This window comes from Vipera berus, assembly GCF_964194415.1.
Source record: "Vipera berus genome assembly, chromosome: 2".
Taxonomy (NCBI): Eukaryota; Metazoa; Chordata; class Lepidosauria; order Squamata; family Viperidae; genus Vipera; species Vipera berus.
The window spans coordinates 208,098,442-208,125,785 of NC_138203.1; the positions used below are offsets into that span (position 1 = coordinate 208,098,442).

General features: G+C 38.3%; 1 protein-coding gene across 3 annotated transcripts in view; it reads left to right on the forward strand.

Annotated features, from left to right (window-relative positions):
- Positions 1-27,344, forward strand: part of SYNPO (synaptopodin) — a 56,993-nt gene that overhangs the window by 17,675 nt on the left and 11,974 nt on the right. For all 3 annotated transcript variants that reach the window (XR_014025490.1, XM_081320437.1, XM_081320436.1), the window contains exon 2: positions 23,077-25,355. Coding sequence is in view for 2 of the 3 variants with exons in the window: in XM_081320437.1 (XP_081176563.1) it covers positions 23,418-25,355 (1,938 nt within the window). In the remaining variant the exon portion in view is untranslated. The remainder of the gene's footprint in view (positions 1-23,076; positions 25,356-27,344) is intronic.

Here is a 27,344-nt window from a genome sequence, read left to right on the forward strand (position 1 = left end):
CAGGTCTTTCTTGAAGAGCATATGCAATAAGGTGCCAAAAACCCTGACACAGAAATAATCAGAGAGAAGGGATGGAACCAATCAAACCCAAGATATCACTTGCATTGGCAAAGAAGCTGATACCACACCCAAGGGAGATGGTTAATATTAAAGAGCCAGTAGTAGCACTGATTTCTAAATTTCTAAAGAGAGAGAGAGAGGAGACATATTCATACCCAACAGAATGTTGAACAGATGGAACACTGAAGCAAATCCACAAAGCAGCAGATCTGGGGAATCAGGGCTGCAGCATTATCCTGTACCATTGCGTGAAGTTTGGTGATTTGGACATTTGACCTCTTCCCTGAAGACTCATTATAGGTCAGATGTCTAAGAAAAGGTATGATCAAACTTGTCAAAGTAGAAGAGCTCATGGAAGAATCTAGAATAGAATAGAAGCTGGAAGGGACCTTGGAGGTCTTCTAGTCCAGCCCCCTGCTCAAGCAGGAGAGCCTATACCATCTCAGACAAGTGACTGTCTAGCCTCTTCTTAAAAACCTCCAGTGATGGAGCGCCAATGATTTCTGGAGGCAAGCTGTTCCAGTGGTTAATTGTCTTCACTGTCAGGAAGTTTCTCCTTAATTCCAGGTTGCTTCTCTCTTTGATCAGTTTCCAACTATTATTTCTTGTCCTGCCCTCTGGTGCTTTGGAAAAATAAACTGACCCCCTCTTCTTTGTGGCAGCCCCGCAAACACTGGAATACTGCTATCAGGTCACCCCTATTTCTTCTTTTCTTTAGTCTAGCCAAACTTACAATCTGCAGCCCTTCACTACTTCTGGAGTGGTGGCATGGTAGCACCTGTGACACTGGGAGGAGAAATCATTAACCAATCTTTCAGCAAAGTCCTTGGAGAAGAAGCTATTAGGAATTCATCCTTATAACAAAACAATAAAAATAAAAATCTTGCTTTGAGCTTCAGAGAAGGAAGACAGCAGAAAGCCATTTTCCTGGTAGGAAACACATGAGGAAACAACTCATTTCCCAGGCCTGCCAACATAATTATACCTTTAACAGACAAGGTACAGGAGGAAAGAACTAAAGAAAACACTTCTTCAATTTAGGTTACTATCTTCCAGGTGAGTAGTGAATGGAAACACTCTGGTGCATTTGGTAGCATGAAACGGTGCTGTGCAGTCCACAGGAAAACAAAGAGACAATTCTCTACCATTCTCCATTTGCATGAACAAAGAGAAGCAACTCAGGATTAAGAAGGCAATAAACAATGTACTAAAATGAACATTCCTGTATAGGCAATTTTCTCAGCATTTTCTCATTCTATTTATGGTGCTGAAAAATGAGCTCTAGAGGACAGGGATATTAAACTATTAATATTAAACTTAAAACTATCCTACCAAATTTCCTAGCCTCATCGGATGTTTTGGAGGTCTACCTACTGTATATATCCCCATCAGACTGATTAGATGGCTAATGATACTAAGTTGATAGGTGTAAATTGGGGAGGGGGGCACTTTCAAAAGAGGGCTAGCTTTTAGGGGTTCTGATCCTATTCTGAGTCAACACTGTGTCAGCAGAGTGGAAGTGATAACAGTATGGTTCTGGACATCATCTAAAAGTTGATGAGCCAAACTATGTAAATGAAAGATGTGTGAATCACATTTTGTTACTTCAAAATCTCCACCCCCTCATTTATTTTCCAAAAATGAATGGATTCTGTTTGCACCACATACCATCTTCCTTTGTCGATTCCTTTCCCTTTCTTTCTCCTGTTGAACACCTGAATTACATACTATTCAGTGAATCAGAAGTAAATCTGAAGGAGGGAAATTAAAATGGAAGAGATGCAAGCCCATATAAATTGTTTCCAACTTGTTACAGATAAACTATTAAAAAGTCATAGGAGTTTTAGATGGGTGTAAATAAGGGGATATTCATTTGTTCAGCTTGAAAATTATTCTGCTGTGTAGCTGATGTATATAAATAGAAATACATAAAAATCAAGGATATTTAATAGAGCAAAAAAAAAGAGTCCAAAGTATTAGAAGCAACAAATACTAAAAGTGGAGGGGAAAAAGCAGCTGTAGGAGAAATGATATAATAAGGAAATGAATCTTGGGAACAAGTTAAATGCCTGGCATTAAAAAAAGGTCTGAAATTCAGCAAAGTAGGTAAATATCATAGCTGGGTAGTAGTAGTAGGGTTACCCCTGAAAGGTCTTCCTCAAATAAAGCCACCTACCAATTCACAATATGCAAGGACATATATTGCTGGCCTAATAACATGACCAGGAATGTGTACTTTCCATTCCTGAAAGGTTTTATTTCAGAAATATTCATATATCCTCTCCCATATTCAGTGCTTTTTTTTGTAAAAGAAAAAGGTGCCGGAACTCACACATGTCATGCAACCCACCTCGCCTACCCTACAGGGTTCCATCCAAAAAAGGTGCCGGAACTCCGTTCTGAGCGTTCTATGAGAAAAAAAGCCCTGCCCATATTTATATATCTATGTATCTCTATCACTACACACAATGCAGTATTATATGGTATGACATGGTTTGGGAACAATCTTTCTTGGCAGCAAGTTGCAAAGATCTCTGAACTTCACTATGTCAACAATAAGGCTGGGTACATGTTTGAGGAAGCAGTTCATTTTGAACTTCCATCACAGTTCTCCTTTAAAGACTTTGTGGAACTGGAAAAGAATATCCACCTTCGTTCAAGTTGATAAGAATGGTTGATGTGCATGTGTACTCTTATTAAACCAAGATAGCTAATTATATCAGGTCAATGATATGTTCATCAATGCATCAACCTGGATGAAGATCAAAGTGCACAATCCTATAAAAGTGTGCTTGTGTATATATGTGCACTTTCAAAACTTGCTCAACCTAAGTGAGGTGATGATGATGATGATGATGATGATGATGATGATGACGATCATGGTGATGATGATATCCATTCAGCCATGTCTGAGTTGATGATTCTATGAGCCAGGTCTCTCCACGTCAAATGAGGTTATATAGATTTCAAAGAATGGTAACTAGGCTGAGTAAGAAACAATTCAATGTCCAATAAAAGAGTCTTTCAAAGCTATCCAGAAGGACTCCCATAATATATTGAGCCTTTTTAAATACGTGTTGAGTTCAGTTCCTCCTAATTTATTCCAGAAACTTGCATAGGCAGACCCTACTGTGTCTCACATATGGTTATGAGGAAAGTTCTGAGACAGATGTTATATAAAAAAGAAAAAAAATAGTATCAAGTTATAAGTTTTTCTAAGAATAATGTCAAGAGAAAAATGGTTCTGGTAAGAGCATAATTTGCCAAGGAACTTTGGACAAATAGGAGGAAAAAATGTCGGGTGTGTTTTTAGAACAGTTTATCTTTCAAGGCATAACATTCCCAATCTTTTGGCCCCTGTGGTTTGGTTCTTAACAATTCCAGCATTCTACAGTGAACATTCTTTGCATTTTAAGAAGACAAACACTTGAAACAGATGAACCACTGGCTGGAGGATGGAACCCAGGCCTGCATTGGCCCTAATTAAGCCAAGGTCAGTCTCTCTGGTCAGATGAAGAAACATTTTTGTTAGTGCTGCAGCCAAGTAAAATAAAACTGAAACTATAAACATTTCAGAATAAACAGAATAGTTTGTATCTCATTGCCTTTGCTGACTCACATCTGAATTTATCATTGTATGATTATAATTTGCACTGTTAAAGTCCTTAGCAGCCTAGGTGCCATTCCCGATTAACTGAGCAATCCTCCCATCTACTATGATCCTGAAGATCTCCAAAAAGGCCAGCGGTGTGAGTTGAGCATCACAGGCTTATTGTCACCATCAGATTTTTTGTCTTCAAGTTTTTCATTCCTTTGCCTTTTGGGATTATTATTTTTGCATATTGTGGGAGGAAAAGTTCCTAGCTCTGTCTGTTGCTTGGTACACTTTAAAAAATAATTAGCAAACAACTTTTTAGAGAAGTAAGTTTCAATAATTAATGTGGGGAGACCATATTTTAGGTAGTTGATATTTTGATGTTATTTATTTAGAAAGCATTCCTAAATTAAAGGTGGGGTGAATGAAGAGTTATATATTGCACAAATTGTAAAGTCTGCCAGCCTGAAGGATCAATCCTGGAGCTTCTTGAGTAAGGAACACATCTGGGTCCAGAGGATTCAAGGCAATATTCAAGCTGCTATCCCATATCCATTGGGTGCTTAATGTTGAGTGGAAACATCAGCCACCAAAGGCTTATCCCTGCAGAGATCTCCATAACAGACATGGTTCTCACCTTGGCAGAGCTTCTTCCAGTCTATCTAATCCAACAGGAAAATCAGGCATTCAAGTATACTCTTCACTGTTATTTTTTAATGTCCAAGGACTGGAGGTGATTGTTGATGGACAAACTTTGCTCTGAAGGATACATGAAGTCTGACCATGTTCGCATAAACTTTCTGAATCACTGTAGATTTATATTAGAATTTATCTACTTTTATCCATTTAGACCTCATCAGTTTCAAGAAGACAATGCCAGTATAATGACTCCAATCATCTTAAATAGAATGGTCAGACCTGTGATTTATGCAGAGATTTCTCAAAAACCAATGAAATAGGACTTCTATTGCAATTCATAGCTCATGATCACAGCCAGAAAACAGAAGAAAATGCTCAGAACATTCCCGAAATCTCTGTCCAGTAAGCATCAGTTCATATCCTAATCTATACTTGTCATTGTTTTCCCCCAATTTCACAGCCTCTGTTTATTTTTAAAATGATGGTCCTAATTACCTTAATGAGTATATGATACTGGACGTACTTTTGTATCACACAGAATAATAGGTAAAACTCAATGGACTTTTATTAGGTGCTTATTTAAATACCAAATGTATGTATTCATTAAATTATAAAAGAGAAGGGATTTGTCTTCTTTAAAAGCTATGAACATTTAAATAAATCAACAGAAAATATGCAATATTTTATATAGCAATAGCTATATAAGTGTCATAGAACACTCAGAACGCAGTTCCGGCACCTTTTTTGGATGGAACCTTGTAAGGTAGGCAAGGCAGGTTGTATGACATGTCTGAGTTCCGGCACCTTTTTCTTTCACAAAAAAGCACTGACTACAAGTATTTGGGCTCTGTTTACTGTAAAACTGGGTTGCTTTGAAAAAACAGTCTTGGATTGGATCTATTCTAGAGTCATTAGTCACTGAAATGTTTGGGAGCTGGTTCTCTTCAACGACAAATCTCTTTCTAAGAAGAGATGCAAAAGAAAAAGGCATAATGTGGCTCAATAGTACATAAATGCTTTGCAGAAGTTCCCCAAGGTGGGTTTTTTTTGTTTTGTTTGTTTCACCACATCAAGCTGGGGGAAAAATCCTTCCTGAAACCCTATGAATCATTTCCAATCACTGTTGGCACTACATGGCAAAAGAAAGTACAGTATAGCCTGAATGATGTTAGAGAGCCCCTGATATTTCTAAAGGCTTTTGGTGGTGAAAAAAAGTAGGTGCAACATTATATGTATTGCATCACTGAATCTCAGGTGCATGGATCTTCTCATTTAGTTTATGTTATCCATGTTTGTTTTTATGTCTTGTATGATGATATTTCAATATTTATAAACGAATTGGTGGGGAGATGTTGATTTAAGGAGCAACATTCAGCACTGAACAGCCTTTTGGCACTCCTCTAATTATCCAGTAAGCATATACTATGTCTACTGACTTTTGTAAGAGCATCTCTAGGGACAAACTAATTTGGAAAAGTTCTTTGGTAAAAATGAATTTCTGATGGAATGTATAAATATCTATTTATTTGTTACTATAAATCATTCAGTTATTATGGAGTAGAACTTTGAAGCTCCCTCTCTTGTGTCGTACTATCCAGATGTAATTTAGTTGCAAAAAAGAGACCATAATTGAAGCAAGCTACCCAGTTAAGTGCAGCCAATCATCATTTGTTTCAACTGAATTTCTAATTTGCCACAAAATGTTAATGCTTCCAGAAGAAGCTACTCTACTATGCTGGATTCAATAGTCTGCTTCTGTTCCATAAAATGTATCCAGTGAAGACATGCGGGAAATGACTACCCTGTAGAAAACCAACATAATGCGGTCCTCTCCTGGGAATGTCCTCCTCTTGTTGTGCTTTGTGGTTTTTTTCTCCTGCTTCAAAAAGATAAAATGGAGTGACAAGTTGTCTTCCCTTTCATTGTCTTCTTTCTGTCTTTCTCTAACTATGGCCTTGGAAAATCAGCAACAAATAATACCCAAGTTTTTTTCGGCATCGCCCAAATGTTTATGTATTTATAGCTTATTTTATACATATCTTGCAATACAGATGGGAACCAGGTTGCTTGTGGAATCTGTACCTTAAGACACAACCTTCAAAGATGTAACTCTCCAGTTACATCAACCCACACCATTAGATCTGGCAAAGCAGACATGCTGTAGGTGCCATCACTAGAATTCTTCATTTGATGGGTTCCAACAAATGTGCCTTTTCTGCCAAGGTACTTGCCTTGTGGAATATTCTTCCCCTTGAAATTAGATTAGCTCATCCTTTAGTTATTCTGGAAAGCCATCAAGATCTGGTTATGTTATCTGGCTGGGACTCCCAGGGAACCGAAGGTTTGCTCAGATGGCTCCATTGCTGAGGTAGCCATTTTTATTCTCTCTCTCCTATGATTTGTATCTTTTGCTTTTATGCTTTTATACACTGACAAGAGTCACTTTCAGTAAAATGGGCAGCTATGTAACTTTGATTAATAAATAAATATTGTTATTCTCAGGTACATTTTCTGTAAAGTGGCCATGTAGGACAAAAGAGCAGCAGGAATGAGGAATGAGGAACAAGGGAAGGCTGCTCAATTTTTTGGGTTTCCTGATCTTCATCTGCCTTTTGAACAACACATCAATAGCCCTGTGCATTGAATTGCTTCCATTTTCCTTTTTCTCCTCTGGGACAAAAAAAAATATTCCTTGTTATCTTCTGCATATGGGAAAGCGCCACAAAGACTGGATGATTTTTAATCAGGAAAAGAACTAAAAGGAAACAGTAAATAGTTTTCATTGGGAGCTGATACTCCCACACTTGGGGTTTTACTCAAGAAATCTCTTAGGATGAAAAAAATAATACAACTCAAGTGTGGTTGTATTCTTGTTAGAAATAGGATTTCCAGGTCCCCGTCCCCCCAATGTTCCCCATCACCAAATCCTTTATCTCTCCCATTACTTATTGCTGAAAGAGCTAATGTGAAAATGTATGGTGAAATAATAATTACCAGCAAGTTGACCAATAAGGTAAAAACAATAATAATTTCAACTGTTGTGATTTCCTATTAAAACACTTGCCAAGTTGAATGTCAAAGCACTGTAGAAATTTGCTATGCTCAGCCTTGCCCAGCTTGTTGCCCTCCAGATGTTATGGGACTATAATGCTTAGCGTACTGACTGGACTGTTGAATTCTGGAGTCTCACCATATATTGTGAGAATGCCAGGCTGGGGGAAGCTGCTCCAGCTACTAGACTGCAGCAACAAATTATTTTGATTTATTTTCCTCACCCTATTTGTATAGCCCATCTCACATCAAATGAGTCTGGCTGGCATACAACACTTAATTAAAAAAAAAACAATAAATGCATAAAAGCAATCACAATTACTATAAAAAAGCATACAAAGCAAGGGAGGAGGATGTTAACTATAGTAAGCGAACCATCACAAAGTCTTCCTGTTCCCCAAGTAAAGACATTTCAACCTTACCAACACTGAAACATTACTGACTCATTTCTTCCATATTTGGAATATTTGGAAATCCCCAGTTTTACAATGTATACGTTTATGTTTCTTATTTATTTATTTTATTTTATTTTATTTTATTTTTTTATATTTCATGTTGGGCATTGGGCAGTGATTAATTCTATGATTTAGGCCTCAATATATGATACATTGCTATCAATGTGATTCATAATAATTGAATTGGATTTTTTAATTATTAAATGCCAGTTGCATGAGCTAATGCAGTGCAACAAAAGGAGGCTTATTTCCAGTTTGAATAATTGCCCAATGCATTAAGAAAAAGCTACTAAGTGACTTCAGATGTTTCCCTTCATGTTATCTGCCACATGTGGGAAGTTCTTAAGTGAGGTGAGGTGAGGTGAGGTGAGGTGAGAAGAGAAGAGAAGAGAAGAGAAGACTTATTGTCATTTTTACTGTGGGCACACAGTAAATTCTGTTGCCTTCTCTCAAAAGAAATACACACACACAAACAAACATATATATGTATATGTATATAGCATATAGCATAGCGGAAAGAGGAAGCTTGAGAGTTCACAAAGTTGATACTATATGGAACAAAACTGCAACTGAATCTGGATGGTCTGCTTTGGGTACCATGAAGCCTCCTCCCAGAAGGTAACAAGGAAAACAGGTCATGAAGAGGATGTGTAACATCCCAGACGATACTGCGGACCTTGCTCATTGATTGTATTCTTTAGCGATATATTGAAAGAGCAATATTGGAATATCACATGTATGAAAATATAATAGTACATTTTCAGAAATATGTGGGAATGACAGAACTGTAATAACATAAAAAGGTGCAGTGGGACCCAGGAGGGAATTCAGCATCCTCTGGACTAGAGCCACACAGTTTGATCTTGGTCTGTATAAACAGCTCCTAGATGCAGAGATGTGACTTTTCTTGAGCACTTGGGTAGACTTCATTTAGATCAAATAACTGAGTTTTATTTACACCTTTCCTCTTAGTTTGTTTTAGAAATTATTCAGCACCTAATACATAGTTTTGGTTCGTGCAGTTAAGTTGCAAAAAGACTTAATAACTCATAATAAGCCTTGCATGGTGTGTTTAATTCCTTGTTGCTTTCTTTTCTTTGTGTCATTAAAGTACAATTAAAAATGAATTAAATAGACAAAGGAAATTGTCACTTTGTCCTTGACTTCAAAGCTGCCAATAGCTTAGAGGGACTCACTGAAATAACCCTTCCTATTGAAAGAGCATAAAAAGCCACGTAATAATTTGGCTCTTTTGCAAGGAACAAGTTGTTGCTTTCTCTGGAAGGCCTTTGGGGGGGGGACAGGAAACCTGCTACTTTTTCTTAATAAAAATATTTCCAAGTAAAAATGCTTTCTGGCAGACAATTCCTAGTGTCTCCTGTCAAAAGGCATCGGACCTCTCATTCTTTTCCTCCTCAAAGTATTTTTGGTTGGGAGGGGAAAAATGGAAGAATTAGAATTAGAAATGAAAAAATGTTCTTTGGACCCACTGTAAATTAGGAAGGACAATTACACAGTAAAATCATGATCGGGAAGGTCCCTGAATGCCAACTTCATTGTAATGCTAAGTGGGGGAAAGGAAGATAATATGAATTAACAGATCTGAAGGGAAAGATTGGCAGGAATAGCTGAATTACATTATATTGATGTCATAGAGGCATCAAATAGTAAATGATCACACTTCACAATGTTTTGAGTCTTAATTATTGTGAAGGGGTGTTAAAGCTTGTAGGTTTCATATGGACTTCAAATTCTCCTGATAATGGTCTTCCTCAGTGGAATCTAAAAGGACAGCCATGATGGTCAGTGAGAAAGGACAATGTATTTGCAGTCCTTAACGTGGACCGATCTCCCAGCCACAAAGCAGCCATTCTCTAGTCTGTAGTGCAGGTGAAATAAGGACAAGAGGAAGACGATTCTAACAGGAAAAGCCTTTGGAAAGCAGCCACAGAAGAATTTCTCATTTTAGACAGCTAGTTTTTTTTAAATCCCATTTATATCCTGCCCTTCTCTGAAGACTCAGGGCGGCTTACAATCTAAGCACAAATCAATGTGCTTAGCAATAGCCTTCATTCTACTGTATGTATATGCCTGCTTATTAGGGCTTTCACCCCCGCCCCCCCAAGCAGCATTATTACAAAGTCAGCTTATTGCCCCCAACAATCTGGGTCCTCATTTTACCTACCTTGGAAGGATGGAAGGCTGAGTCAATCTTGAGCCTGGTGGGACTCAAACCTGCACTAATTGCAGGCATCTGGTGTTACTTAAGGAGGCATCAGCCCACTGCTCCACCAAGGCTCCCCAAGTTCCATGCCCCTCCATCATAGGGTTGTTAAGCAAGAGGCATGTTATTCAAGACCACTTGGCTTTGGCATCTTACTCAGTAAATTCACAAAATCATATGAAAACAATATGAAAAGTTTTATACTCTCAACAACACATTCACATCCTTGTTAGGTTCATTTTGTGTTATGAATATTCCTAATTATTTCACTCTAGCCCTTTGAAATATCTCTGCAGATTTGCTCTTGGAAATCAAACTAATAAACCCCAAACTGTTCTAGTCCTTCCATTCGATAGGGTCTAGAATGGCTTTCTTAATTCTCCCTTTTTCCTTGCATTTGAATCCTCATCTTTCATACCCTATGTTTTTCATCAATGACAAGTTTCTTGGGACAGATGTCATCATTTTTCAGGCAATCTCTACTGCATTCTCTTCTTGATACCCTTTTAATGATTAAGAGGTAAATTTAATTATACATTTAAGACATTTGTACAGCCACCCATCTAAAACAATTCTGGGCAGTAAAAGCCAGTAAAACAATACAAATCAACAGGGATAAAAACAAACAAACTGGCACCACTTCCCTGATGCCATCTATATTCTCATCCCACCTTAATGCCTGAGGGAAGCTTTTAAGTGCTCTGCAAAGGATAGAAGTGTTGGGGCCTCTCAGACCTTGGAAGGGAGGGTGTTCCATAAATCCATTGGATTTCTCTTCAATTATTCTTTATCCCATTACACATCTCTTCAGGGTTTTAACAAGCCTATTTTGTAGATCCAATAATTAAATCATTACTGATGATGTAAATAGTCTGGTTACTAACTTCTGACTCCATTCTTCAAAGTTCTCCTTTAATATTTTAATATTCAATTATTTGAGTGAGGGAATAAATGGGGGACTCATCAAATTTGCAGACGACACCAAGCTGGCAGGAATAGCCAACACTCCAGAAGACAGGCTTAAAATACAGAAGGATCTTGACAGACTTGAACATTGGGCACTATCTAATAAAATGAAATTCAATGGTGAAAAAAGCAAGGTTCTACATTTAGGCAAGAAAAACCAAATGCACAAGTACAGAATAGGTGGTACTTTGCTCAATAGTAGTAACTGTGAGAGGATCTCAGAGTCGTTAGTGGACAAATTACTTAAATATGAGCCAGCGGTGTGCTACAGCTGCCAAAAAAGCAAACACAGGCTGCATTAATAGAGGGATCGAATCAAGATCATGTGAATATTATTATTATTATTATTATTATTATTATTATTATTATTATTATTATTATTATTATTATTATTATTATTATTATTAATCATCATCATCATCATCATCATCATACAGTCAGCCAGATGTTCAGACTGGATTTGGCATTTTTGTCTATCGACAAAGGGATAGGCAGATGTGGATGTTTGATGGTATTACAGATACCGTTGCAGGATGGAAGCAGTTCCTAGTAAGGCCACCTTTTGTAATTGACCAATGGCGAATTTGTCAATGCCAACGGTGTTCAAGTGGTGCTCCAGTTGTTTTGGGATTGCACCCAAGGCTATTATTATTATTATAAAACTTTTATTCATAAAACATGAAACTCAGTCAACTGAACACTCAAATTGACTGGCACTAATGGTTGACATGGGTTGCTGCCAGCATCCTAGGTATCAACCAGGTATCTCCTTAAAATGTAAGATGTTCCGAGTAGTGCAGTTTTTTGTAGCTTTGCTGGAGTTATTGCAGGAAGTTGAAATTTCTTGATGTGTTTTGTAAAGTTTTTGGACATAGTTCCCAGTGCCCTGATGACAATGGGTATCACTGTTACGTGTTTCATCCATAATCGTGCAGTTTCGATGGTGAGGTCGCAGTATTTTGTAATTTTTTTCAGTTTTTTTTCTTCGACTCTGGCATCTCCTGGTACAGCGATATCAATCAGCTGTATGCTTCAGTTGTCTACAACTGTGATATCTGGTGTGTTGTGTTCCAAGTGGCGATCTGTCTGTATTTGGAAGTCCCACAAGATCTTCACCCTCTCATTCTCAACAACTTTTTCCACCCTATGTTCCCATGACTTTTTGGACACAGGCAACTTGTATTTTTTAAACAATGCCTAATAATAATAATAATAATAATAATAATAATAATAATAATAATAATAATAATAATAATAATAATAATAATAATAATAATAATAATAATTATTATTATTATTATTATTATTATTTCCAATATTATAACATTATGTATCATTCTGTAATGTTATAACATTATGACATCAAATTTGTATTCTCCTTCATTAATCTTCTCTAGTGTCCAGTTTCTAAAATCATCATTTATCTTTTATTATTCAATTGCCAGAATAACCAAAATAAGTCTGTTTCCAATGAGGTTGTTTATTTTTTATAGTTAATTCCAACCCTTGTAGTAAAAGTCAATGTTCCAAATTTATTTGGATCCTTAATCCGTTTATAACTTTCTTAGATTAAAATCTTATTTAGCTTTTTGCTCTTTATTTCAAATTCATTGAGTTCATAAACTTGTAATTATTGTTTTCTTTTTTTTAGAGCTGAAGATAAATTCGCCCAATAAAGACTTTTCAAACCAGTCATTCCCAAGGTCTCTAATAGCTTTAGAATAGCTAATAGGTAATTTCCAAACATGATTAGAAAATGAGGTTGGTGGACTTGGCATCATTTAAAAGGCTCTGCCACATCTCTGAGCAGGAGATGGAGCAGGAGAAAGAAGACAGCTTGCAAGTTATGATAGGATGTTTAATCTCTGTGTCTCTCAGCATTCAAATCACCTGTGGGTGATCTCCCATCCTCTCCTTATGCAGAGAGGTTCCAAGGAACCTGTCTACTCACTGAGTCCCTGGTGCCTGCTGAGTTCATTGGAAATACTTTGCAGAGCCATCTTCAGTTCGCCATTCTTCTCCTGGAAGCCATTAGACCAGCTAATTTTGTACAGCAAAAGCAAGGCCATGTGACTCAGACTCATTTAAAAAATAAATGAAAATTGCATAAAAAATAATATTTTTATTATTAATTTGCATAAGAAAAGTTAACTGCTCCTATAGGTGTAGGGCACCTAAATATCAGAGCCTCTATTGCAAGATGGGAGGCCATATAAGTTGATTAAATAAACCATATCAAACTCGGAGTGGATGGTACCTATTAGAACTAGTATCTGTTTGTGAAACATTGTGATATCATGGCAAATGCTGTAATTCAGTACCAAAGGAGTGATAATCAATCATATTCTTTGCAAAGCTAAATATTTCAATCCTTACTGAACCTGTCTCTGGATTGACGGTGACGGTTGATTGTCTCCACTTTGAACCACTTGATCTGCTGAGAAAGGGAATCCTTCTCTGAATTTTTGTGTGTGGCCATATTGTATTTTGATTTTATATTCCACTGCAGAAGGTCTTCCCAGAAGAGGGTCAGGAATGAGATTTACAGATCAGAGTCAGATTTCTCCCAGGAAATTTTCTGCCTTCTTCTTCCTTCCATTTCATTTCATTTCTCATTTTCCATTTTTCTCTTGCTAGTACACTCAGGGGGAATGAACCGCTGTTTAAAATACCCTGGAAACAGTCCAAGCAGCACAGAAGGCAAGAAAATGAAAAACACATGAAATGAATCAAAGTTAACATTAGACATGCTCCGAGTGGGTGGAACCAAGGGTGGCAGATACCCCTGCCAGCTCCCGAGAACGTCCTACACACTTTCTTTTTGCCTCTCCTCTCTGCAGGGGGAAAGAAAGCGACAATGGATGTGTACACACTCCCCCCTCCAGTATTGTACCTCTCCCTCCTAAAACATAACAAAAACAATTTGTCCTCATATCAAACAAAATGAGTGGTACAGCTGGAGTGCTCTTCTCTTGCAAGGAATTTTCCCACTGAAGAAACTGTATTAAGTCTCCAGAGCTGTGCACACAACTTAAAGAAGTGAGTGCAGACTAGGTCTCTGATTTCTCCTCTGCCTTTGCTGCTTCTGTCTATCATCAGCATATCTCCAGCCAGTGGGGAGAACATCCCACCCATGGATGTTCACTACAACAAAAATGAAGCAGGTTTGACTTTAATGCCCTGCCTGGACTTTTCCAGATTGAGTTTTCATTCCCTCCTCCTATGCCCCCTGTGGGCATCTCACATGTGAAAATAAATGGAAACCAATGGGAGGATTCCAGGTACAAAGAACTCCAGAGAGAGTGAGGCAGAGAAACTGCCACGATTGTGCAATTTACTAGTTCCTCTAGAGAGGGATAGCCAAAACTGACTAGTATCTGAGCAAGCATATGAAAATACCAGAAGCTGGGGAAGAACTGATTAAAACTGACCAGTATATGGGAACTGGTAACTGAACAACAAAAACATCACTTGCATTTTCTGGTTGCTGCAAAAATGGCAATAACTGTTTTTGCCTATGAAAGTGCCTAAAGAACCACAGGGACACCATTCCAGAATACTGTAAATATGGAATTGTGCTAATCTACTCTCTAACAACAACAACAACAACAACAACAGAGTTGGAAGGGACCTTGGAGGTCTTCTAGTCCAACCCCCTGCTCAGGCAGGAAACCCTATACCAGAGGTCCCCAACCTTTTGGGCACCAGGGACAAGTTCCATGGAGAAAGGTTTTTCCATGAACCAGAGAGTGTGTGGTTTTGTGTGCTGCCTGCATCCCATGGATGAGGCTTTGCTTGTTTCTGCAGACTGATTGCTGGTATGCAATGGCCCGGTACCGGTCGATGGACCAGGGGTTAGTGACCCCTGCGCTGTACCATTTCAGACAAATGGCTGTCCAGTCTCTTCTTAAAAACTTCCAGTGTTGGAGCATTCACCACTTCTGGAGGCAGGTTGTTCCATTGATTAATTGTTCTATCAGGAAATTTTCCCTTAGTTCTAGGTTGCTTTCCTCTTTGATTAGTTTCCATCCATTGCTTCTTGTCTTGCCTTCAGGTGCTTTGGAGAATAGGTTGACAGTGTCACTGAAGCAATGAACATGAATTTGGGCAAACTCCAGAACGAAGTGGAGGATGGGGAGGGGCGGTGACATGCTATGGTCCTTGTGGTCATGACGTAGAGAATGAACAGCAAAAAAAGAAACAAAGGGAGGAAGTGGGGGGTGGGGTGGGGAAAGGCTGTGGCTGAGACTGGCTAGTGGCTAGAGGGGAGAATGTGTTCTTGGGTTTCTCAACCTTCTCAAATAGCATCTCTAGTCTCACCCATAACAGTTGTCATTATCCTACTTCTAAGATAATGGATGACAAAATGCACTAGATTTTGTACACCTTGAAGATATGGTGCACCTTCACTATTGGTTTAAGAGGGAAAATAGTCCTCATGCTCCAGGACATAATTATTATAAAGTTGTAATAATTCCAAAGGTGTGATATTCAGGAGCTGTGGGCAAGATGGAGATAATATTGGACAACCAAGGGGGAAGTTTGGTGTTGTCAGGGAATGAAGATCCACAATAAAGTGCAAGTCAGGGCAGGCCTTTGTAGGTGACCTAATATTTCTGAGTGTTGCAAACAGCAGTAACATCTGGGTTGGTCAGCAGCCTTTGGGATATCTGTCTTCTTCCTTTCTGAACGTGAATGTTTAACTACATTGTTTGGGCCTCAGTGTTGGGGATTTTGTTGTTACTGCTGCTATAAAAATATTTTATATTGTTTTAACATTACTTTGGCTATAATGTGGTTATTAGCTTGTAAATGATTCATAGGGAATGGCTTGTCCAAGGCTATCTACTTACAATGCTTGAAAAAAAATCAATTGCCTTCAGCAAATATAATCTGGCATCTAGTTGCATTGGAATTTCAGGAGATGGAGACTAATTCTGTGTAATCCTGATTTTAGACTAGAAGTCTTCTATTGCACCTTTATTTCTTATTCCTCTTTGAGGGCTTATCTTTCAGCAAACTCACTTGTTGAGAGAAAGGCTGTTAAAAACAGTCATAAAGGAATTAGCTAATTTCAGGACTAACATAAGAAAACCGAGTGTTTTAAATTTTAAACTGGGAATCTGGCTGTATTAATTTATAGGAGTGTGACATTCAAGCTTGATAGTGGAAGCATCAGGATCATCCTTTTAATTAATGTGAGGGATAGGGAAGAAAATAGTTTAAGATAAGGGGAGGGAAAACATAGAGTCTGACAACCTTTTAATATTGAATGGTTATAATATGGATCGTTGTTCTTTATCGACTGGAAAAAAGATTTTTATTTTCTGGAATGTAGTTTAATGACATCCATGAATACTTGGTAGTATTGGGTTAAGGGCAATGTCTTTGGCAAGAAGAAGGGAGTTAAATTGCTTTAGTAACTTTATTTTTTCACACTATTGCTTATTTTTATGCAGTGATTGGAGGGTGTTTTGAATCTGGAGTTGAACAATTGTTCCTTTGTGAATTTTGTATATTCCCCCTAAAACCTGGCCTTTTTGTATTTTGCTCTAGTTACATGATGATAAAGATAGAGATGATAGAGATAGAGATAGAGATAGATTAAAAGGCTCTGGGAAAAGAAATGCAAAGGCCAAATTCACCCACACACATATTTAACTCATATTTTTTTTTCTTTTCATGGTTGCTGGGTAACTAACACCTTACATCTCAACATACTTTTAGCCTGTTCTTTTTGTTTTTAATTTCTTGCACAGGCAACTGAAATTGAATCTAAAGCCAACCTACTATCAGAATAACAAGATCGCAGAAATCAAAATCATGCCAAAAGCTATAGAAGCAATTACTAGTTTAAGCATCTGAAAAGCAAGGAGATACTCCTTTAGGATGGAAAATGCAACTTTGGTTTGTGCTTAAATTGTAAGCCGCCCTGAGTCTTCGGAGAAGGGCGGGATATAAATGGGATTAAAATAAAAATAAATAAATAAATAAAAACTTGAAATCTGTGTCCTTGACCCACATTTCCTCTACCCCAGAAGCTAAGGCTTAGGCGGAGGTCATGGCATCAGTTTGTGCAACTGACCTGCAACTTACTTGTTGCCTTTCAGTACTGAAGCATCCTCGACTTCAGACTGGTGTGATATGAACATATACGAAGTAGGCAAATAATAACAATAGCAAGTAAGAAATAACAAAATATAATAGAGAAAATCTCTTTAATCTTGGTTGATTTTCATCTTTTGCTTTGTCATATACTTGGGCTTTGCTGAATGCCCCCATCCTTTAGGGGGCAGGAGGCGCCACTCTTACCTTTCAAATTTGCTCATGGTAAGAAGTGTTTATTGTTCATCACAGAAATACAGTGGCTCCCCAGATGTTGCAGGACCCTCCCATCTGATCATTAACCATGCTAATTAGCAGGGGTATGAGTTGGAATCAAATAATACACGAAATGCCACAAACATTTAATCCCAATTTAACTGGAAAAATTGTTTATAAAATCAATCAATCAGTTAATACTGTCCATATTATTTCTGCCTTGTTGTTAGGAGTCAACTGTTTCCTTTGTAATGCTATGCTGCTGCATGAAGTTTGGGATTCCCTTTGTTCATTCTAAAGCAATCAATTTTTCTTATATTTCTTACAGGAGTTTGAAGATAATGTGTTTCCATTCCTGTTTGGCTACCTAAGCCAAAGCCAAAATGACCCTGTCACTGTCCTGCATGTGTTTGCTATGCAAGAACACCATTATTTCTTTATTATTATTATTACTATTTTGGTTCTTTTGAGTCAGTGTTGACTTTTGGTGACTGTATGGACAAGTCCCTGCAGTTTTTGAATGTGGTTTACCACATTCCTCCTCCTCAGGGCTGCGAAAGAATGATTGGCTTCACGCCTAAGATGACACTAAAATTCACGGTTTCCCATTTTCTAGTCTGACGCCTTAATTACCACACCAAACGCTCTCAAAGAACACTGGGCCATTTTCTGTTGTATTTCAAATTGTTTTTCACCATTTAAAATAGAGAATGCTTTAAGATGCATACAAAATTGGCATGTGTCACTTAGCAGAGAGGTGATATTCTAGGAAGAAATGATTAGAACATAAAATATTGCTGACTGTTTATTTACAGATATCCATGTTAAGAACATGCAGAGACTGACATAGCACTCTAATAGGAAAGTCTGCTGCTCACAGATCAGTCAAATGTATTTATAAGTAATACGGTTGGGAAGAAGACTGCCTTAAGCTGAAAGACCCCAGCTTTCAGTACATGGTTAGAAAAGAAGGGATTAAACCTCCTGTCTTAGTTTTCTAGTCCAGATAAATATTTTCCCTCCTGCAGAGATTGGGAATCTGTGGTCCTCCATATGGTATTGAATTGAAGAATTCTCAGATTTAATAGAACTAATACTGAGTTTTGTAACTGAGCATTCTTCAGAGCAATAATTCTGATGGGAAAGCCATAATTTTACATTCTTATCTTAATATCTGTAGAAACAGTGATGCTTCCTAGTAATACATGTCTCACAATTATTATGGCCTCAGGTCAAACTGCATTATTGTTGTTTTTTGCTTTCCCACCACACTACAACCCCTTCACACATAATGAGTACTTCTAATTTACATACATTAACTGTAAAAAGAGTAGTGAGAAAATGCATACATATCCTTGGTGTGTACAGTTAAGTCCTGCTTATTTTCTTACACACTGAAAGAATATCTTTAGGCTATTTAGCTGATAGTCTAGATAGATAGATAGATAGATAGATAGATAGATAGATAGATAGATAGATAGATAGATAGATAGATAGATAGATAGATAGATAGATAGATAGATAGATAGATAGATAGACTGACAGAGACAGACAGACAGACAGACAGACAGACATTATTAATCTAACTCAAAAGTACTTTTGGAGGAGTGTTCTTATTACTAAAATATATCCTAAATGTGCTTTTCAAAAGACAATTGGAGTTTCTTCACCTGGATTATTGAGAATCTCCACAGACAGTTAATAAAATATATTTTCATGAAAGTTGGTCTTTTATAATAAACAGAACAAGCTGTCCATATGAAAAACATTGAATTCTGGGAATTCTGTTTTGGTTTGCATTCAATAGCTGCATATTTATTTTCCCTACGAAAGACGCACCTTGCATGGCCAAAGTGAGAGTGTGGGATGCCACAAAAAGGCTTGAGGAAGGACCAGAAATATTTCTAAGGCTGAACATAATGGACTTGGCAACCACTTTCAGTTTTTGGAGCTCTAATGTTGGAAAAAGAGGAGCTTTTCCTCAGTAAGGAAACTTAGTAGAACCCAGCCATGTCTGCAGTAGTAGAAAGAGCTACAAGGATGATAATGATGATGATGATGATGATGATGATGATGATGATGATGATGATGACTCCTAGCGCTCTCCTTCCTGTTTGCTCTGCAGCTGCTGGTTATTCTGCAGTACAGAAAAAGAAGGAAAGGTGCCAGCAGGCTATCAATGATTTATAACAATAAGTAGCTGGGATTTGATACTCACCTGAATTTCTTCCCAGGATCCTTCTCTGCTTCCTTTTTTTCACTGGCCTTTGAATTCCTCTTTATTCACCCTACTTCTGCTACCACACCTACTTCCTCACCTCTTTAGTTCTTTTCTCCTTTTTACAATCTTTTCTGACTGATTTTTTAAAATCATCTTTCATGGTTTCTTAGTTGGGTTCTTTCATCTTATTGTTCTAGTATGTCCAAGTAGAAAACTGAACATAAGATGTACTCATATACATGGAGCCATGGGGAAAAGGTTGGAGTATCGTTTGGCTAAGAAGGCTTGTTATTAAGTCTTCAGGTTTAGGACTATCATAACCACAAGCAGAATCATTTAATTAAGTATCATTGCTGAAGGCAGGTTGTAACATGGGTTTCCTAAGTACGGCGAATAGTTAGAGTAACTGAACATGCCTCCTTTTGATTTGTACAAAGAACCTTCATTGGATCCTTAATAATGATTTTTAAAAACAACTTCAGTAAGAGGTGATCTGGTCCTGATCCATTTGAGAAACTGAGATCAGAACGAGGAACTTAGAGAACGATGTGCTTGAGAGACCATCTTCCCCAGTAAGAATGTCAGCAGTTTGGTGGTAAGTTTTTTTTATAACCATTAGTTGTTTCTGATATTTCCTCTTGCCAGAGGTGCTAAATCATGGCCATTTTGGGAAAATGGCACAAAGGAAATGGCTCACCCACAGAAAATGCATTCAGTGTCCTTTCACATCCTTTGCTAATAGCAACTTTTGCCATGACCCATGAACAGATCTTTTGAAAAGCTTGTCAACTTCCCACTTCCCCTAGGGCCAGGTGGCTTAGGGGAGGCAGGCAAATGGCCTAAGCATCATGGTTTTATGACATGCTAAGTAGGCTCTATTCTAGGAAGTGGCTTGACTAATTGGTTTTCAATCAGTGCGTAGGAAACCACATTAAAAGGCCCCAATCTTTACAGATTTGTTTTCAGGCGCTGCCATCTTGTGTTAAATTCAAGCAAAATTATTAGATCGGCACCATGCATCGGTTGTATTAAAAGTGACCCTCTAGCAACGTAGAGGCAATGGTTTATTTTCCTATTTTTTTATGATAACCAGGCACTTTGTACTTCGTTTGCCCTCTGCTCAGGGAGTTCTGTGAGACAGTTTAGAGCTGGCCAACTTCCTGCTTAGAGCGTGTTTGTACAGGGTGTTTGAAACCCAATGAACTGCAACTTGAAACTTTGAAGTCTTTCAATGAATTCCTTTTGCATGCAATCATTTACAATTGCAAAGCAAAACTTCGTACAAAGAAAGCTGCAACCTCCTCTTGTGACATTTCTATGTATTGGGTTTGCAAAAAAAAACAGGTCTTGTATAGAAAAGAATAGAAAGTCTAGATTTTTTTTCTGTTCTAAAGCGATGTGTTATAAAACCTTTAACAGCAACCACATACACTTTCCATTAGAGTAGGAGCACTAAAGCCCATGTAAAAACTGTTGTGGAAAATGAAATTAGGTGCCGTACAGGTGACAAACTGAAAAGGTGCCATACAGGTGTCAAATTCTTCCAGTTCAGTATAATTTACCATCTGTAGGGATATGATTGATATAGATCAGCAGGTTGTCTGGGGAATTCTGGCAGTTCAAGATCACACATCTTAAAATTGCTGAGGCTGAAAAAACGCTGATATAGATTCATATCTCAGCTCCACGCTGCTGTCAATTTGCTTTGATTGTGATAAACACCATCAGTGAGGAAGACTAGTGTACTTTGGTTTTATTTTATTTTATTTTATTTCAGGCAATTTATTCAGGTCTTACAAGATATGTTTATATAATGGTCCTAATTACAGTTTATAGGATTTATGTCATGAAATATTTCAGGAATCTGTGAAACATGTGCAGTACCCTGTTTTTAAGTTAATCCCCGTGGAAATGGGAGGAGAGAAGACGACTTGCCCCCTTTTTACTGTTATTGCTAATTGTTTTCTCGTTGCTTATTTACTCTGTTGCTTCCTGTTGTTAGCAATTCACGTCTTCACCCAAGGATAGGGATATGCCCAACTATTTGATCAACATTTTTATTTCTATTGGCCCTATTTTTACTAACAGTTTGGCATTTGTTTACTAAAAGGGTGGTGGAGGAGAGCAATATTGTTTCCATTCCAGCCTACATCAGTTCCCTTCAACTAGGTGACCTCTGCTTGTATTGAGCATCAACTTCCTTTACCTCTAGCCAAGAAGGCTTTGTCATCCAAAGTCATGAGATATGTAGCCCCAGCACCTGTTTGAGGAAGGATTACTACATCAGCATTAGGGTGACTATTTCGCTCCATTGTTTGAAGGACTCTCCAGGGTCAAGTCTATCGATGAAGAGAAGTTTGCCATTGCCCATTCAGTATTAGTTCGTATATAATAAACTGAGCAGAGAGATACGGTGCATTTTTGTTTAGATTATCCTTATGATTTGTAAACGCTTTCAGTATATAATATACCACGCTAAAATATAAATGGATATTTAGGTAGGAGGTGTAAGAGAGAAATGTTCATATGATCAGTTTTTATTAAATTTATAGAAGACCTAACTTCAAGTATATCTATTTACTCAATCCATTTCTCTGAAATAGTAAATACCATATAAACAATAGGAAATAAAACAACCTACTGTTGGAATAAGACACAGTTCATAGAAAAAACTATCTAAAGCTTGTTAACAAAATTGAGGGTGATCTAATTTCCTTCATACTCCTTGATAGACAAAACTCCACATTAAATTCTGGTTGACCATGGAAACCAGGCTTCTGAATCAAACTAGCTCTGCTTTCTTTTTGAATTAAAGGTACCTTTAATTCCTCCTGAATTAAAATTACCTTTGTAATAGTGCTGAATACCTGTAGTTCAGGTATGGGATGAAGGTGAAGGTTTGTTCTCCAAGCTTGTGGTTGGTTTCTGAACATTTTGTTGCCAGGCTAGGTAATATATTTAGCAGAGCTAAAATTACCTTTCTGAATTAATACACTCCAGATGTGTTGGAATTATAACTACCTATTACAAATCCTACTGCCCACAAGGGTGCAAATTTGGGGAAATCTGGACTTGAATCTATCTAGAAGGACCTTTAAAGACAGTGCATGAGGACACTACCAGTTTGCTTGTAACTGGTTGGTTTTTGAAGGATACAAAACAATACTTCTGGATAGCTTTGCTGCTAACTAGATAATTCATATATGATAAGGTAGCATCAGCACCAGTAAGTTGTCACAGCGTAATATGCAAACCCTGGCAGGGTTAGGATTTAAACCTATGTTTCTCTGGTTCAGCATCTCCACATAAGTTCTCTTGGCTACTGATTTCATTGGTTTGTTTTCTGACTTCTTAGATGGTTCAGTGTTTTGAATGAATTAGAAATAAGTCTAGTGCAGCACACAGATAGGAGGAACTACAGAATTAATCCCATTAGAGTTGTTGTTTTTTCTTTTAAAAATAGATGGAACGTGTGATGGGTATGCACTTCCGGGATTCCATATCCATGTATAACTTGGTACTCTGTATGTTTCTTCTTCCCCAGATTTCTCAAGAAGTGCAAGCTTGTCTGAAACAGAGCTGAAGGAAGCAAAAGCAAGGAGCCAAAGAATTGTTGCTCAGCTGACAAATCCACCAAGTTCCAATTCCAAAGGGGTCCTGTTGTTTCACAGACGTAAGCAGCGAGTGAATGCATTCACCTTAGGAGCCCCAAAGCCAAACAACCCAGATCGAGTAGCTGCGGAGAATGACCTCAAAGCTGTCACTCACCCTTGCACTCTGAGCCATGGGGAGGAATCACATCTGAAGCAGACTCAGAAACAAAACAAGGAGCTGAACGCTTCATTCTGCGTCAATAATTTTGGACGCTGGGGGCAAAAAGTCACCATGGAAAGATATGAGGAGGAACTGGGTGTGGAACATCCTCTAGATAACGCTCAGGGCCTTCTGTGGAATAAGGAAAAGAGTGAGACAATTCTTTATTCAACAAACCCAACATCCTCTAAAGATATTCCAGAGGAAGAATTTCAGCAGATCCCTCTCAGTGTATACCTTAAAGAGAATACAGGGACAGCTTCAACCAATGGAATACATGAACCTCTCACTGAGTTTGGAAAAGTGCCTATTGTTGAGCAAGGACCAATTATGGGCAATATAGAAAACATCTCAGCTAAGACTGAGGATGAGGCTACCCCTAACATTGAGAAAAAAGATACCATTCTTGAAAAAGAACTGTATCTTCTGCATATGGATGAGGAAAATAATATTCTCGATAAAGAACCGTATCTACCCATAGGTAGTGAGAAAAACAACAACATCCCTGACAAAGATCTGTACACAGCTGTTATTGACAGGGAGAATAATAATGTCCTCAACAAGACACCAAGTGAACCAATTATTGACAGAAAGGAAAACGGAGAGTTGCCCTGCATGGAACAGGAAGAGTTGGTCACTGAAAATGAGAACATTTTTCCCACTGCTGACACTGGAAAAGCCACCGATGTATGTTCTAATGAAATCAGCCCACAAAATCATAGGCAGTACTGTGAAGTGCGCCTGACTTTGTCCAAGCCACAACCAGTGAAGAACCGAACTGCAAGACCTTTTGGCACTCAGTCGCTAACTAAAATCCTCTCCCCAGCAGAGAAGAGCCCAGTGGTGGAGATTCTTCCACCACCCACCTATGCAGAAACATTTTCCAGCCCTCCTCCGGTGACTAGGGTCAGGTCACCTCCTGCTTACTCAGCACTGTATCCTAGTCAAGAACAGAAGATCCTGGTTCCATCTGAAGCTAGGTCTAAAGACAGCAGCCCAGGACCTCAATTCAGAGAGAACAAAGCGCCGTCTCCAGATAAAACAGGCATTCTAGAGGAATCTGCAGCCCGCAGAACAGCTAAGAAGTCCATGTTCACCTTTGTTGAGAAGCCCAAAATGGGTCCTAATCCAGATCTTTTGAATTTAGTACAGACAGCAGATAATAAAAAGAAGCAGAAAGGACAAGGAGGAGCATTTCCTGAAGATGAATCGTTTGCATTGGGTGCAGATGCCTCTAACTTTCTAACTGAAGGTAGATCATTAGATGTACCCACTCAGTCCCTTGGAGATCCTCCACCAGAATGGTCTTCATGTTTAAGATCACCAAAAATACAGCCTAAACCTAAAATAAGCTCTAACCAAAGCCTTTCAGAAGCAAAAGGAAAGGGGGCAGAACTGTTTGCCAAGAGGCAATCAAGAATGCAGAAGTACATCATTGAAGCCCCATCACATCCAGATATAGCAAGATCACCTTCACCTACTATGTCTCTTCCTCCATCCTGGAAGTATACTTCAGAAACTCATCTCTCCCCTGTGGCATTCCAACCAACACTCAAAAGTCCATCAAGATCTCCGAAAGGTCCTCCTGCATCTTCCTACAACAGAAATTTGTCAGAAAGCGAGCTCTCCAAAAAAGAGTTGGAAATCTCCAAGCAACAACCTTACCAACTTCACTCTTCCTTGTTTGTTCATTCCCCAGTCAAAGAGCCCATGAGACCTGTAGTCCCTGAAGGGGGTTATATGACACAGGCTTCTTCCTTTACTTCATCCTTGGCACCTTCTCCTCTATTGAAAGCACCTGCCCAGTCCAGCCCAAGCAGAACATTGCCTGGCCTCTTTGCTCCATTACCTGGAAACATGTTTCCATTACAGAAGATCAGAGCAAACGCTGAAACATCACCGGAAGGATCTTTTGATTACTCTTCTAAAATTTTGTCTCCAAGAGCTAAAGGAGTATTCCAAGCTCCAAGACCATCTTACTCCACCAAGAATGCAGGGATTGAGCCTCAGGTGTGGAAACCTTCTTTTTACTATAAATAATAGATTTTAAAGAGTGTGCAAGGGTTCAGGCAAAAGACCTACATCGTCATTAGCTTCTGATTGGTGGTGTGCAAAGAAAAGCAAAAAAAGCAAAATGAAGACAGCTTAATGAGTTGTGAGCGCAAATAATCTTGCATAAAAGTGCCACCTCTCAAACCATAATAAGCTAAGTTACATTTTCCACTAACAAAACTGAGCAGGCTTTTTTTTCTTTTTCGGAAAAACCAATTTAGCCTAATGCCAGCGTATCTCGGCTAAGCCAGTCCCAATAGAACTTGTGCGATTGGATTTGTGCTATACAAGTTCCAAAGAGTGTTCAGCAGTGTGTGAATTTAGCCTACAAAAAAATGTAAAAATAGTCAAAGCATAGGAGTGAGTCCTTAGAAGATTATTAGCTGAAGCTTGACTGAAGCAAAAAGAAATGTTTTCTTTTTTCTCATGCCCAGAAACTCTTATGAACATCCAATCTCTGGCTTCTTCTCTGCCTTACCTTTTTTTTTTTGGCTTCTTTGCTCTGAAAGGTGTTTCTCCTCTGTCTTCTCTGCATCAAGAGCCTCCAATATGACATGCTCACCTTCTCTGTTCTTTGCTGATGCCAAAAGACAATTCTAGCTGATGCCTGTTCCTGTCTCTGCTACCATTGTGTTTCATTTATTTCTCCTCTCTAATTTTATTGTCTCTCTTAGATGGCAGGAAACTGAATACCTTTGGGTGAATACATGTATCGTAAACATAATCCAGAACACAAACTTCATCTTAATTTCTTAGCATCCTAATACACATTTAATTTAATAACAACTTTTAATGCACAGAAGTGCTTGTTGGACTAAACCAGCTTGCAAACCTCAAAAGTCACACACTGCCCTCCTCGCATGCACCCCAAATCCTTTTTCTGCCATCAGGGAATAGCTGCAGATGTTCTGCAATTAGCTTACAATAAGTAATATTATGACAATTCTATCCTCCTTATACTGGGATTCAGGAGAACACAGAGATTGTTATCATTGACCCAAAGGGCCTCAAACCAGTTAAACTGCTGAGATACATACAGCCAAGTACCATGATTTAGACTCTGGGAACTACAGTGAGGTTTCATAAATTGGTTTCAAACATTTTATACTGGCAGAATCCACTGACAGTGCAATTATCTCACAGAAGAACCTTTTTCAGCACCAGTGACTATTAACGGAAATCAGGGATGTGTAAAATATAGTCTCTGTGGTACAGTATTTCTTCTATACTGTCCCAATGCTACAGTATTTCTTGATAATACTAAGGTCTTTTGGGGGGGTGGAAGGGATTTCAATGCTGACATGTTTTTCTGGTCATTAGGATTGATTTTCCTTTTTGTTGTGGAGTGAAGGGAAAAAGGAACATCATGCTGTTCCCTAAAAAAGATTGAAACAGAAGGCAAATAAAAAGATTTTCACATTTCCACACTTAATCTCTTATTTAACATCCACGTTAATCTTTTTTATGGATTTGAATTGAATGTTGAATATTTGGGACTAAAAGTATCACTGAGATGATACATAGACCACAGAACAACATGATCAAGTTATGCCTCTGGTATTTAGAAGTAAGAGATCCCTTGTGTTAAGTAAGGAATTAATGTTAATTCCAGCCATCATCACAGCCCTTCCTTCATTTTCCTCACAGTGGGAAATCTTCAGACCAGGTCTGTAGACCAGTGCAACAGGTCCAAAGTGAGCTCCTGCAATCTTTTCAAGTGGGGCAATCTTTCTTTAGGATATACAACTTCAAATTTCTATGCAATTATGTGGAGCGAGGCTTCATTTATACATTTGCTTGCAATAAAAAAAGGTCATCTTTAAAGTAAGCTGACTGCAGATTGACCTTCAGGCTGACTCTACAGAACAGGTGGTGGGTTACCCTGCAGAGTGAGCTGTCTCTAAGCAAATCCAGCACTGAGAATTCATTTCTGCCATCGGCCTCCTC